At 37.1% G+C, this 14,290-nt stretch overlaps 2 protein-coding genes across 3 annotated transcripts in view; both read right to left on the reverse strand.

Annotated features, from left to right (window-relative positions):
• The window catches only part of LOC107701086 (sphingomyelin phosphodiesterase-like), a 5,024-nt gene extending 4,406 nt beyond the window's left edge, over window positions 1-618 (reverse strand). The window contains exon 1 of the mRNA XM_016503018.1: window positions 125-618. Within this exon, the coding sequence (XP_016358504.1) occupies window positions 125-379 (255 nt within the window). The 5' untranslated portion in view covers window positions 380-618. The remainder of the gene's footprint in view (window positions 1-124) is intronic.
• Window positions 619-1,311: 693 nt separating this feature from the next.
• The window catches only part of LOC107701121 (integrin-linked protein kinase), a 29,492-nt gene continuing 16,513 nt past the window's right edge, over window positions 1,312-14,290 (reverse strand). For both annotated transcript variants that reach the window (XM_016503059.1, XM_016503058.1), the window contains 11 exons: window positions 9,194-9,359; window positions 8,129-8,224; window positions 7,009-7,105; window positions 6,780-6,863; window positions 6,521-6,606; window positions 6,320-6,429; window positions 5,306-5,433; window positions 4,949-5,070; window positions 4,196-4,295; window positions 3,648-3,778; window positions 1,312-2,957 (listed from right to left, as the gene is read on the reverse strand). In XM_016503059.1, coding sequence (XP_016358545.1) covers window positions 2,808-2,957; window positions 3,648-3,778; window positions 4,196-4,295; window positions 4,949-5,070; window positions 5,306-5,433; window positions 6,320-6,429; window positions 6,521-6,606; window positions 6,780-6,863; window positions 7,009-7,105; window positions 8,129-8,224; window positions 9,194-9,359 — 1,270 coding nt within the window. In that variant the 3' untranslated portion in view covers window positions 1,312-2,807. The remainder of the gene's footprint in view (window positions 2,958-3,647; window positions 3,779-4,195; window positions 4,296-4,948; window positions 5,071-5,305; window positions 5,434-6,319; window positions 6,430-6,520; window positions 6,607-6,779; window positions 6,864-7,008; window positions 7,106-8,128; window positions 8,225-9,193; window positions 9,360-14,290) is intronic.

Here is a 14,290-nt window from a genome sequence, read left to right on the forward strand (position 1 = left end):
AGTTATAACGTTTTTTCAGTCTACGATGACAGCATTTTTGCAAATGACAGCAAATAAGGCGACTTCTATTACAACATAAAGCCAGGGGAATTTATAATAGACAATAAGCAGAGGTTTGTCTCACCAGCAGCGCGATGTCAACCGTGGCGAAGATCGCTTCACACACCGCGCAGGACATGTTGCGCCAGCTGAACCCGAGCTGAAGCTGACCAACCTCCACGAAACTCAGCTTGGCCGATTCTGTTCCTACTTCAAGAGGGTATGAGGAACCCGACGGCGCCGAAAACAAAATCCAGACTGTGAAAACAGCGCAGACCCCAAACACTGGACGCTTCATCCTGGACGCGTGATGAGCTACACTGCAGTGGTAAACTCTCATCAATCCCCCGGAAGAACATGTGAAGTCTTTACCGTCTTTAAATATAAGTAGTGTTTACGCTTGGGCTGTATGTATAAATAAAACAAGAATCAAAATAACGCGAATCCGCGTCTTTTAAGGCGGTTGTGAATACTAATCTGTGTTTTGAGGAGTCCGTCACTTGTCTGTTTTGACAATACATAGACTGTACAAAAGGACAATACACGTCCCGGGCGACTGACCAGTTTATATACCGTCAGCTGACGGATCACGTGACATGTTGACAACGCAGCTGATAAATCACGTGGCCAATCGCTTTTGTAAACATGAAACTAAAATAATATTTTATATATTAGTATGTTGTACAATAATTCGACGTCTATTCTATTAAATTATTCAAATATAGACTGCCCAGAGATTGTATATGGAAAAAGCAAAACAAAAACCTCTTAAAAGACAAAAATGGATGGCATACGCTTTAAAATATTGTAAGTGAAGCAGTTTTGTTTAAAAATAATATTGCCATTTGAAAAAACGTGTGTAACTATCATTCAGGAATTTTGTAATGTGACGTAACCAAAAACATGACCTTCAAATTTTACTTTTATACGAATATACAGGTGCATCTCAATACATTAGAATGTCATGGAAAAGTTAAACCATTTTTAACTTCAAGACTTAAACTTCAAAGTTTAAGTCTTTGGTTTTTTTAATTGTGATGATTTTGGCTCACATTTAACAAAAACCCACCAATTCACTATCTCAACAAATTAGAATACTTCATAAGACCAATAAAAAAAACATTTTTAGTGAATTGTTGGCCTTCTGGTTCCACGACATTCTAATTTATTGAGATGCACCTGTATATACAGGTAGTCAGATAGATATAGACACACATATATATTGTTCAGGTAAATAAAAATGCTATTCATGACTCCATTGAATAATTATACAAAAATTAAAAAAAATTAAAAAGCCCTTTATTTAGAAGTAGCTTATAGCATATCACATCGCAACACACTGCTGGCATTGCTTTATATTATTTCATGTCAACAACCCAATAATTAATTTTATGACCGACACAGATTGAAGCATTTAGCATGGCCAAAACATTTTATTTGTTCTTATTTTCCTTTAGTAAACTTTAGTTATCATGAATAAAATATAAACAGCCCAAATCTCCAAAATAAAGAATAAAGAAAAGCCACATAAAGTTTCATTAAAAACCTCACAGGGTCAGAAAACAGTGAGCATAAGTTAGATAATCAGTCTGTTTTTCATTATCATCGCTGTTTGCTTTTCAAAACGTAAAAAGAAACACTGAAATAAAAAAGGATACATTTATGCATGTCAAGTATGCTTGTTTTCGTCTCTTGGTTTCCTATTATACAATGGCTAGCTGAAAAGAGGAACACAGTAAAAGCAAAATAAAGAAGGAAATAGATGTAGTGTTTAGAAAAGCAAAAAAATAAAGGCACTCATGGGCTCCCTAATGTAACGCCCATGAAAAAACACTAATATTTGTATACAGTATAAAAAATCTCTCAGATGTAACATGCTTAACATGTAATGTAAATTAGAATACAGGAGCAGGAGGAGTGTTAGTAACAACAGAGGACGTAGCAATCATGCATTTGTATGGATCAAGTCAATATGTAGATTTCTGGAGCAAGGAGAAGAGACATGACTCATCATGCATGTGGCAAGCGAGTTCTCGCATTTGATGTGACGTGTGTAAATGGCTCTTCCTTTGAACATATGGTACCTTAATCTAACATCACATGTTTTTATAATATGTATCTCCCTGCTATGAGAGAGACAGTACAATCATGATATTATGGGCACTTCATATTTTGGTTAATTTTTTGCATAAGGCATAAAACTGGCATTAGCCATTGCATTATTGTAGCGTTTTTTTTTTTTTAAACAAATCTCAGGCAAACTCAGCCTATCGACTTTTATTTTCAGGGACAATCCAAAGAAAACGCACAGTGAAAGACAATGGCACGATGCTTTAAATACTAACAATGGCTGTTGTATACACATTTGCAAATTATTTTGATTTTAAGCTGATGAAATGACCTGTGATGTCTTTTTAACGGAGTGAAATGAGCAAAAGGATGCATAAAATGTGGGAGTGGATTTGAAAACTAATTTTACTGTACATTCACTGCGTCCAAGGACTGTTGCGGCCACCACTTCCTGTTTAATGGCTATAGAAAAGGACTGATGAACATTTATATGCACAAACACATGTCATTATTCAATGATTGCATATAAGAATATAGGCGATAATGAGAACATGGCTTTTAAAAATGTTCAACAGCGTTTCCACAAAGCATTTTTCTTTAGCAGAGGGCTACAGTGGCATAGAGCACTTTGGTGAGTGGTGAATTTTAAGGCAATACTGTGAACTCAGTGTTTGCGGGGGTCGTCCAGCAGGGCCGTTTCATTTGTCTTGCATCTTCTCAAGGATGGGCACAATCATGTCAAATTTGGGCCTCTTGGCAGGGTCCTCGTTCATGCAGATTTTCATTAGCTTGCAGATGTGGGGCGAAATGCCCGGCGGGATGGTGGGCCGCAGTCCCTCTAGTGCCACCTAATGAAGAGAGAAGGGATAGCCAGGGTCAGAAATGAATTTTCCTGCTGTGAATTCACTGCTGAGGAACCACTGGTGAGCAAGTGATGTAATGTTAAATTTCTATTCCAAATGAAGAAACAAACTTATCAACATTTTGAATGGCCTGAAGGAGAGTAAATTTTCAGCAAATTTTCATTTTGGGCGAACTATTCCTTTAAGAGTCAACAGTTGCCACTTACAAGTGATTTCCTGGTGCATTTGAACTTTTGTCAAATATTTAAATAAATTAATTAAATCAATCAACCAATCAGAATAGCAACAGTGAAAGGTTGGAATATTATAACAAAAATCATTGTCAATTACTGCCCTTGATATTGTAATAATGATTAGTAATGTTGGTTAACAGAATTCATTATATACCTCTTCACACTGGTTATCTTAGTAACGAATTTGGGAATAAATTTTATTCAGAAAGCGAGCAAAGAATATTCCCCATGACTGAAGTGCTTAATGAGTTCATTGCAAGTTCACTGAGTTCAGCACTCTCACAAGAATGGTGACGGCCGTAATAATTTTAGTTTAACTTTGCGGGGGCATTTTTTGCCACTGTATCTTCAATTTGGGGAGCATTTTTGTTTATTTTTGCCCCAAGCACCCCAAAACTTTTTGGTTCGGCTCTTGCTTTCCAAAGTCATAGAATCGTCTCACCTTCATGCCAATCTCCATGTTTGAGAGGTCAGCGAAGGGCACCTCTCTGGTGACGAGCTCCCAGAGCAACACAGCGAAACTCCACATATCTGCAGAGCGCCGGTTAATCTCCTCTGGCTTCTTCTGCAGGGCTGAGACGAGACGTGAAGCGAGATGTTAAGCTATCAGTGAATCAAAATGTCCTGTTTAAGGTGCAGTCACATTTACCTCTGTTCTGCAAATTTCCACAGGTAAAATCCAGTCATTTCAAAAGGAATCCACGCGTTTGTAAATTTTGGGCAAAATTTCACAATGGGTTCAAGCTGGTCATACAGAATTGCAGCGTTGACCGACAGAAAGCTGCTTGGTTTGAATGTGACTTTTGTGTGAGCTGTGCTTCACGACTGATTGCTACACAACTGACAATAGACAATGAAACTTTTTTTGCCTGAGAAAATTCATAGAAATTTCACTAATGTGATCATACCTTAGACAAATAAAGTGGATAATGTAAAATCTTCTTGAAGTTTGAAATTACGAATTCAGAGAGTGAAGGAAAGGAACAGTACCTTCAGGTGCCACCCATGCGGGAGAGTACATCCTGCCGGGACACTGGAAGGAGAACTTCACATCTGCCATGCTTATCCTGGCTGTCATGTCTTCATCAATCTGATGTCAATGAATCAATGAGAACGGATTCATTAGGATGTTAGCATGAAACAGTCAGTTAGGACAAGCTCAGGTTTTTGCTGGTGTGTAATGTAATGTGACCAGTACAGCTATTAGCATTTTGAGAAGTCGTTTGGTTGGGGCTTGGCTTTACTTGACCATTGTGCTTTAAACTGATCGTGACCTTTACATTTTGACTTTTCCATTGGACATTACAGACCATTGATGTCTGTTACTCCAAAACTTTTAAGAGGCAATAAAAAAAACACTACCAAAGAATGTACTTTCACTGCATTACTCCACAATGTGAAACTCTGAACTAGTGACGGGATGCACAGAAACTTCACAGAGAACTGAGACTGTTTGTGGCAGTTCCTGTTCACAGTGGTCTATCCACTGAGACTAAATTTATGGAGGGCAAGTTCCACTGAATCAGTTTCACATACCATGACAGCAAATAAACAAACCTTGAACTTGTATTTTGCAATCACCGGTTAACCCTGAGTATCTAAAGTCTGTGGAAATGAATCTAGAGCTATGCTCGTAACTACACATCTTCATGCTCTCTTGTAGAACAGGAATAGACACTCTGGAAAAAACCCAAAGTTGTAGAAACCAAGATTAACAGGAAATGTCTGCTTTAAGTTCCTCACCATGATGCTCTTGCTGTTGAGATAATGCCGAGGGATCATGGGCTCCAGTGTGTGCAGGAAAGCCATTCCACACGCTATATCCAAAGCAAACTTCACTGCTTGCGTCTGATCCACAACAAAGTCTAGATGGACAAAAGAACGAGGAAGATACAGGAGAAGGATTGAGTGGGTTTAACTTAAATTCAAGTTAAATTTAAGAATTAGGTTTAACTTCATGATGAGTCAGAAAAAAAGACTTCCTCTTTTATGTCATGTCCAGAATTGAAAGAGCAATTAAGCATATTTCTAACATTCAATAACATTCAAATGAAGCTAACAAACACCAAATGGTCTGTGTGAGACATGTGTTTTACTCACTGGTCCCCTCGTGAAGCACATTGTAAAGGGAGCCATAGGGCATCCAGTGTGTAATTATGATTGGATGAGGGGCAGGTGGAGACTGACACGCCCCCAACATGGGCAACACGTTTGGGTGGGAGAAGATTCTACAACAGGGGAAACACCAAGGTGGAGAGGGACACATGAACACACAGAAACAACAGACCACAAACATGATGGAGACATTTCACAGATTAAAAACTTCACCAAGATTTTCCCCTTTTTTAAATGACATTTTAGCGGGAATAGATCGCAATATATTATCACAAATTCTTTAGTCCATGATAATCGTGTCGTGAAAATCTGATATTCTTACAATTCTAGTTCCAAATCAGCCAACTTTGTGAACTAATCACTCTTTTGAGTCTAATCTTGAGTCTGAAATCAGTTGATTCCGTTCAAAATCAGCCTGAATGATTTTTAATGATCCAGTTGCAGCAAATTAGCAGTGAATGGCAACTTAAATTGTGTTATGTTTGTCACACAAAGCTATCATATGACTTCAGTGCACGAGTCATGGATTTTTTTGTTGCTTTTTATGCTCTGGCTCCATTCAAGTGTGACTAGGGCCTTCAGAAGATAGTAAGCAATACAGATTTGGAACAGTGTTATTTTAGTATCAATAAAATTACATAAAACTACTATTATAGTTTTTATTACTATTTTGAATGTTTTTTTCTTTATATTTTTAGTTTTCATTTAAATTTTAGTTCAAGTTTTAGTAATTTAGTCATTTTTATTATTTTTTTTGTCTATTTTTTTATGTTTTCAGTTTTAGATATTTCAGTACATCAAGTTAAAAATAAATAATTAAAAGAACATTTCTTTTATATTTTATTTCAGTTAACAAAAATGTTTTTTTTAGGGATTTAGTTAACTATATTTACCCTGATTTGGAACGACATGAGGTGAGTACCTGATGACAATATTAATTTTTGTGCAAACTGTCTCTTTAATGTGTAATGTGGGCACACTGGACTGGCGGTTCATCACCTTAGTTTAGGGTACTCCTCATTAAAGTCACGGCTCTTTCTTGTAGTCCAGTCCCGTACATGCAGCATCTTGACCACAATCTCTGTGCCCTGCCAGCGGCCCTGCCACAGCTGCCAGAGAGAGAGCAGAGACATCAGTGTTGCCATAAACACTGGGAATAAATGGGTACTTATTGTGGTTTGGTTTGGTACATGAGCTTACCTCCCCAGAGTGGTTCTCGTTGATCTTGGCCAGCATGGAAAGCTGCTTATAATCTATGCCAGCATGTTTATTTAGTGTGCCATTACCTGCAGGCATCATGGGAAAAAATATACAATAATCAAACCTCAGTTGTGGACAATTCATATAATTTCATAAGGCAATCTATACACCGTTACGCTGAATGACATTAAAATGCTTGTTTGCCAAAGCATCTACGTTATGAATGTAAATGAGAATCAGATGTTCTGAGGGTGCTTACGTGGTCGCGTTCGAGTGGTTCCCTTCCAGAAAGTGTCCTTGAAAGGAACTTTGGTCAGGCTTTGTCCCTGTTTTTCCCCCAGCTCTGATTCATAAACACAACAGAATTATTAGGGCTGATGGAACATATTATAACAGAAAGAAATCTTTGAGGCAATGTTAGCAAACAGCCCTTCCAACAAATCTACAGCTTACATTACATTTGCTACATTATTAAAGAAACAGTTTACCTTTCAGATGTGCGGCAAGCGGTGGTTTGGCCTTGTCTAGTGGAGTTTCTCCATACTTGTTGCAGATGCACACCTGAGCACCATTATTGACCAGATCCTGGAGAGAATATGAACGATAACATATTTGCTATGATTAAAATGGCATTGTTATTTTTTGAATAGCACTGAATGTCAATGTTTAAACATTTCAAAGGTAATTCTGCTCAAATGTTAAAGGAAAAAAGGTAATGTAGTGTTTGTCCTTTCCGATCAGTGTTATTTTAGTATTATGTATATACTAGGGCTGTGCGATTAATCGAAATCGTCATAAAATCGCGATTTGAGCTTGCGCGATTTCTAAATCGCTTTACAGCACGATTTTTTAAAATCGAAATCGCAAAATTGATCAAAGAAATCGAGATAGGTTTTTTTTGTCCATATCGCACAACCCTAGTATATACCATTGTACTATTTATGTTATACTTTTTGAATTAGCTATTATTTTTATATATTTAGTTTCCATTTTAATTCTAGTAATAAGATTTAGTACGTTTGTTTGCATGTGTAATTTGTATTCTTTTTTTTATTTCCCTTTAATATTTCCATCATTTATTTTTTCATCTAATATTTGTATTGTACTTTATTTCAGCTTTCTTTCAATTGACAAAAGTGATTTTAATAGTTTTATTCTTAGTTAATAATAACAACACAGTTTTAGATACAATAAAAATGAACTGGAACTACTGTGCTTCAGAAATTATGTCAATAAAAATTACACGGAAGTGGTTAATATGATGCTATATTTGTGTGCTATATTCCAAGTCTTCTGAAAACGTACTAAAGCTTTATGTGAGGAACAGACCAAAATCCAATTTTGTGTTTATGGTAAAGAACTTAAAAATTTGAAAAAAATATCTTTCTTTCACTTAAATCAATTTATGTATTTTCCCCACACTATATTATCATATGGATTCAGAAGACTACAGAAAAATATAGTGCACAAGAACCATGTGAACCACTTTTATGATAATGTTATAGTGTTTGAAAGCTCTAGTCCCCATTCATTATAACTGCATGGAAAACAACATCCAAACAATCGAGAGTTTCTCATTTATCCCAGCAGAGGGAGCTTCAAACTAACCTCTGCCACCAGGTCGTGGGCCCAGAAGCAGGCGTAATGGAGAGGGGTGTTGCCGTGCTCGTTTGCTGCATTGGTATCTGCTTTACACTGGATCAGCTAGACAACACAAACAATATGATTCAGTACCCAAAACAGCAAATACAAAAAGATTCATTCAAAATGCTTTTTATGGAACTAAAAGGCATAAAATGGAAATTGTCAGTTCCGTATTCCTTTTTAAGTGTTTAAAGTTTGTATGTGTGTAGGCCTGTCGCAATAATCAATATATCGACTTATCGCGCAATATATGTACATGACCTCAATCATTTTTGGTGACGCAATATATCGGCCATTATATTTACTTAAAAATGATTGTCACCGTGTTTTTTACATTCCACTTGCGCCTGTGTCTTTTGCAGCTTCTCATACATAACGTGGTGTAATCATGAAGTGCTAGTTCAAATTTAAAAAATGCTTCAACAAAAAAAGTTTCATCTGCAGATATGGTCTTGTTTAGGGATCTGACTGCTAAGTAGTGACTGTTTTTTTCAGCAATAGTGTGCACCCTTAATTTACAGAAAAAAGAAGGTCAGGGAAAAATCTGTAGATGGAAAAATCTCCATACAAGTTCTTTGTGCATTTTTCTTTTTTTTTGTACTTGTTACTTTGCACTTTTTGTTAGAAAATGTTTATTTACTATTTATTCAAGTTTTTGAAGGTATCTAATATTTTGATACTTAATTTCCATGATCAAAATATTCTTAAAAATTAAAAGTTTGTTGTCATTTGGAAGTGTGTAGGCCCTTCTTGCATTATTATGCAATTACATTATGATTATATATTCAGTGGCATAAAATGGTCTTTAAAATGACAATAATATCGCTTATCACAATTCCTTCTGGGGCAATATATCGCACAACAAAAAGTTGTTATCGTGACAGGCCTATATGTGTGGGTATTTATAACTGCTGTTAGCAGCTGTGTGTTTGTTTACACCTTTCTGTGACCGTTGTGGTCACTGTGGTTGTTCAGGTGCAGGCGTGTGTGTGTGTTTGTGAGCGTTTATCCACTACAATCAGTTTGCACCTTGGCCAGAATGTCACGGTGGCCGTGGCTCGCAGCCAGGTGCAGGGGTGTGTCGTCGCCGCGGTTCATGACATTGATGCGCGCCCCTCTCATGATGAGCATATCCACGACACCTGAACGGCCCTCACGGCACGCCCAGTGCAACGGACTGAACCCGTGATCATCCCTGCAAGAAATAAACACACGTCAGCATATTTAGAGTCAGTAGTGTATCATAATTATCACATGAATACTTATTTTAAAAAATAAAATAAGAAATCCACACACACACAATCACTGCATTTAAAATTTTCATCCATTTAGATTATACATTTTTAACATAATAGTTCATGTTAAAACAGTCTAATATCTTGCTTGTTTAATTTATGTATGACTGACAAATATGCATCATGAAGTTTTTTAGTTCATGTTAAAACTAAATGTTTGAATACATGCATACATGTTTGGAAATAATGACAGAAGTTTCGTTATTGGGTGATCAAGGCACAGTTTAAATCAAGGCACAATTTTTTGCTGCAGTGTTTGGTGGTAAACTGTCTCCAGTCAGGCTAGTGATCCCGCTCTCAGCTGTCTGTCTCCAGCCAGTTAAATATAAACAGCCGTTAACTGGCCCTTTCCTCCAGATCATGTACCCCCCCACCCCCCTCTGTTTGAGTCCGAGATCCGTTCTCAGGCCTTCCTATTTCCTTTTCAAAACCGCAGCAAAACTCACACTTACAGTCGACGGTCACCCTAAAGTTACAATAACAACACTGTGATCAGATCAGAGCCTGTGCATTAGTGCTGCTACTGAGAGCACATGTGAATGAATTACTATTAAACCACTGAACGCAACTGCTGAGAGTGTGCTATAAATAAACGAAGGCAATGCAGCTTGTGCTCGTGCTCATCCTCACAGTAATTAGCTGTAAGCTTTTGTCTTCAATAATGAAGTGTTTGTTGAAGGCCTGGGTTTGTGCACTACAGTAGGAAGTCTCTGGGTAAATAATAAAGCCAGTAGTGTGGCTAAACTTAGGGTAGCTGCTGGAACTACTCACAATGTCCTGCCGGAACAGACCAGACCACACACACAGTCAAATGGTGGCTTAGTCAAAACTGAAGGGGTTAAAGACAAATAAACAGGAAGCCCCCCCTCCTCAAATAAACAAAATAAAATTGGACCTTGAGTCCTGAGCTTCCCATTGGGAATTCCAGAATGTTCTTTATTTCGGGCCAAACTGCACATTTCAAGGAAGGAAGGAGGGGAAAAAGAAAGAATGCATGCAAGGCAAGGCAAGGCAAGGAAAGTGACAAACAAAGCAGGAAAGAAAGCGGCATAAAAGCAAGACAGGAAGAAACTGGGAAAAACAGAAAGCTATAAAGGAAGAGGAAAGAATGAGTAGTGGGGAAAATGGGAAAAAAGGAAGCAGAAAAGGAAAAATGGGGAAAGAAAGAAAGCTAGCAGGAAAAATGGAAGCGGAAAGAAAGGAAAGAGGCAAGGAAAGAAAGAAAGAAAGAACAGCAAAGAAAGGAAGAGTAACAGGAAGAAACCTGGGAAAGACAGAAAGAAAGTTGGAAAATAATCTGAAAAAGAAGAGGGAAAAACAGAAAAAGGAAGAAAGTGAAAAGGAAGCAAAGGAAGGAAAAGAAAGTGCAGAATGAAGCAGAATAGGAAGAAAATGGGACAGAATGGTAAAAGTAGGAAAGAAAGAAAGAAACTAGGAAAGACAGGAAGATTGAACAGAAAGTAAGCTTTAAAGGAAAAAACATGAAAAAAGGAGGAATCTGGGAAAAAAAGGAAAGAAAGAAGGAATAGTGTAAGGAAGAAACCGAGAAAAACAGGAGTTGGAAAGTTGGAAAGAAAGGAAGCTAAAACAGGGCAAGACAACAGGAAATTAACAAGAAAGCAAGAAAGTGGGAAAAAAATTTAAAAGCAGGACAATGAAGAAAGGAGAGCTGTAAGAGAGCTATCTGTGGTGACTCTTATCACATCACTCAGCAGCGCTCTGACACACAAATGAAGCAGCAGAGGGGCGGACTGCGGAAACCAGCGCAGGAAACACAGGAAATAATATTCCACGCTCTCTCTTCCACTGCTAGCGGCTCCCTCTCTTCGCCTGTGTGAGTGTAAACGCTCTGGACAATTCATATCCAGTTAGTTTCTCTTGTCCATGCAAGGACGTGAAGCACGCGCTGTTAACCAGCATGTGAGCACACACACAGAAAGGCACGTTTATGCTAACAGACTTACAAACGTACAAAGACAGACTATGTAAACATTGATACTGGAGTTACACAGCTGAAAGATTACGTCTTGAGCCTGCAGTTATACGATCAAAGAGTTGAAAAGCACAGTTATTAAGAGCTAACTCTGGCCAAAAACCATTCTGGGGTTGCGTTAAGCGATGATTTAAAAGTACAACTCCACATCTGAGTTCAGGTTTATACCTTTCAGGAAAAATCTGGTTGAGTGAAAGCTTGTACTGAATTAGATCATAAACCGCACATCAGTGAGGCGCCAAGTCTAAAACTGTATCTGAGCTAACAGGCTAGTGAGTGGGCCAGACTGACATATGTGACAGGAAATGTAACTGAAACAGGTCAAATAACATTGTAGAACATTTAAAAGGTACCTTCTGATCCAAAAACAGACATCAAAACGGATGTACAAGTGTTATATTTTTAGACAGTGCAGCTAAAAACAAGAAGTTAAAATAGTTTTAGTAGTAAATAATTCACCCCAAACACTGTAAAAGCTTTTGATTGGCCTGAGCTTCAGTAGCTTCAGTGTGTTTTAAAGCCACAGAGACAAACACAGCTGTAACCTAGGCTTGCCGCGATAGATGGTGTTGACGGTGATACCGGTGTTAAGCCGCAACACCGGTTACGTCACTTGCCCACCGCGTCACCGACCCCCACCGTCGTTTTGCTTTTTTTATAGTAATAAAAATAATTTAGTTCAGCAAAAGAACAGACACTACAGTTAAAAACTGAACGCGGCTGCTCAATACAGCGTGCCGAACAACAGTCGCATCACACAGATCAGAATTAATTTCTCCAGTGAGGAGAGAGTCGAGCTGACTGACAAGAAGAGTGAGGGGAGACAGACAAGATGATGGCGGATGATTTAGTTTCGAAACTAGATGCAAAAGCGCCTGTTTGGCAGTATTTTGGATTTTGAAAAGCCTGCTGACTTTTGCCGTTTATCTAAGGTGATTTTGGAAGTTTTTTTTTAAAAATTCGTTTCTTATTTAATTGGTTCCACATTGTTTGCTGAATTTTACTTTATTTAAACTTTGTGTCATTTATTTATTTTATTTGACATCAAGGTGTATGTCGTGCCTCCAAGCTTTCTTACTCGTTTTGCTAATAAACGTTCTACGTTTCTTATTTATTTGGTTATATATTATACATGTTTACTTGTTTCCAGTTGTGTATACCTATTAAACTTTATGTTATTATATAAAGTTATTTGTTATTTTATATTAGGCATAGCTTTCCCTATAGCATGGTGTATTTTTATTTGTTTTGTTAATAAAAGTTCTATGTTTTATATATACGCTACAGTGATACCGGTATTGTCACACATCGATTAACCGGTGGGAAAATTTCCTCACTGTCACAACCCTACTGTAACCTAGCATTTAGTTTGCTTCAGTCTTCTGTTCTTCTACTATCATTAGCCGCTCTGAGTTCCCATCCAGACATCAAGAATGAAAAACAGCCACAAAATGGGTCAGTTCCTCTTTGAGTCACAATTTGAGAGCAGACCCACAGTCAACTTAGATGACATTGACTACTAGAGAAGCACAGATGCAAAATTTGGGTGCCGATACGGATATCCGATCTGCAAAACAACTTGAAACACGGATGATGTAACACAAAGTATTATACATTGCACACAAGCAACATATAATAAAAATGTTAACTAGTACAGAATTGCACATGGAAAGTCACTGAACTCTTTTCTTTTACTTTTAACAATAAAGTTCTTTAACTTAGTAAATATTTCACCATAATTTTTTGATTTTAGACCATTCTCAGTAAAATTTAGTTTTTTATTATATTATTTATAATATTATTGTCTTATTTTTTAAACATTTTTTGTTGACAATATGCAAATTGCTAAAATGTTTTAGACCAAACTTTGGCCAAATTTTACAACAATTTGAAAAATGACATTTATTGTCATTTAAAAACATCTATGAATTAACTGGTCAAACATAGGTTTATCTGTCAAGCTTTAAGTTACTTTCTTAATACATGTTCAATAAATATACTTAATACCTGTGTTCTAATTGAGTAAGATTTCTCAGTATGTGTTCATAATCTTTCATTTAAATGTAATAACTTACGCCTCTTTTGAAATGATCTTCCTGTTGTAAAGAAATAGAAGATATTTTGAAGAATGTTGGTAACCAAACAGTTGCTGGTAGCCATTAATTCCATAGTATTTTTCCACTATACTATAGACGTCAATGGCTACCAGCAACTGTTTGATTACCAACATTCTTCAAATGATCTTCTTTTGTGTTCAACAGATGAAACTCATACAAGTTTGGATCAACTTGAAGGTCAGTGAATAATGACAGAATTAAAATTTTTGGGTGAAATATCCCTTTAAGAAAATAAATAGGCTACAGTCTACTTTAATTTCAATGTCAATGCTTGAACAACAATTTCAAAATCAACTTAAATGGAAGTTAAGGCCAAATTTTCATGAATTTCCATATATGTTTAACATATTATACATCTAGTTAAGAAGATAACAGGATGATGAAGATATAAGACAGGAGTCCAGTTTGCTGACTGACATGTTGTAATGTGAAGCATATACAACGCCCAGGTATGTCTGCTATTTCCTGTCTCCTCCCACAAACACGTAAGGTTGTGACATTTCAAGCCATGCTGAAACTCATCATGCCCCTTCAGAAGAATTGAATCAAACACCCACTCTTCTCATCGCTCATTTCAAAGGATCAAAATCATTTCATTAGGCAAACCACAATAGGCAAAAGCGAAAGGAGAATCCCTTAGCTGGAGTTTTTCTAATTCTGGAAAAGGAGAACACTTTGAGACGGGTAAGCGGGGAGGAAGAGAGAGAGAGAGAGAGAGAGA

The sequence above is a fragment of the Sinocyclocheilus anshuiensis genome, unplaced genomic scaffold (assembly GCF_001515605.1).
Source record: "Sinocyclocheilus anshuiensis isolate Anshui unplaced genomic scaffold, SAMN03320099.WGS_v1.1 scaffold907, whole genome shotgun sequence".
Classification (NCBI taxonomy): domain Eukaryota; kingdom Metazoa; phylum Chordata; class Actinopteri; order Cypriniformes; family Cyprinidae; genus Sinocyclocheilus; species Sinocyclocheilus anshuiensis.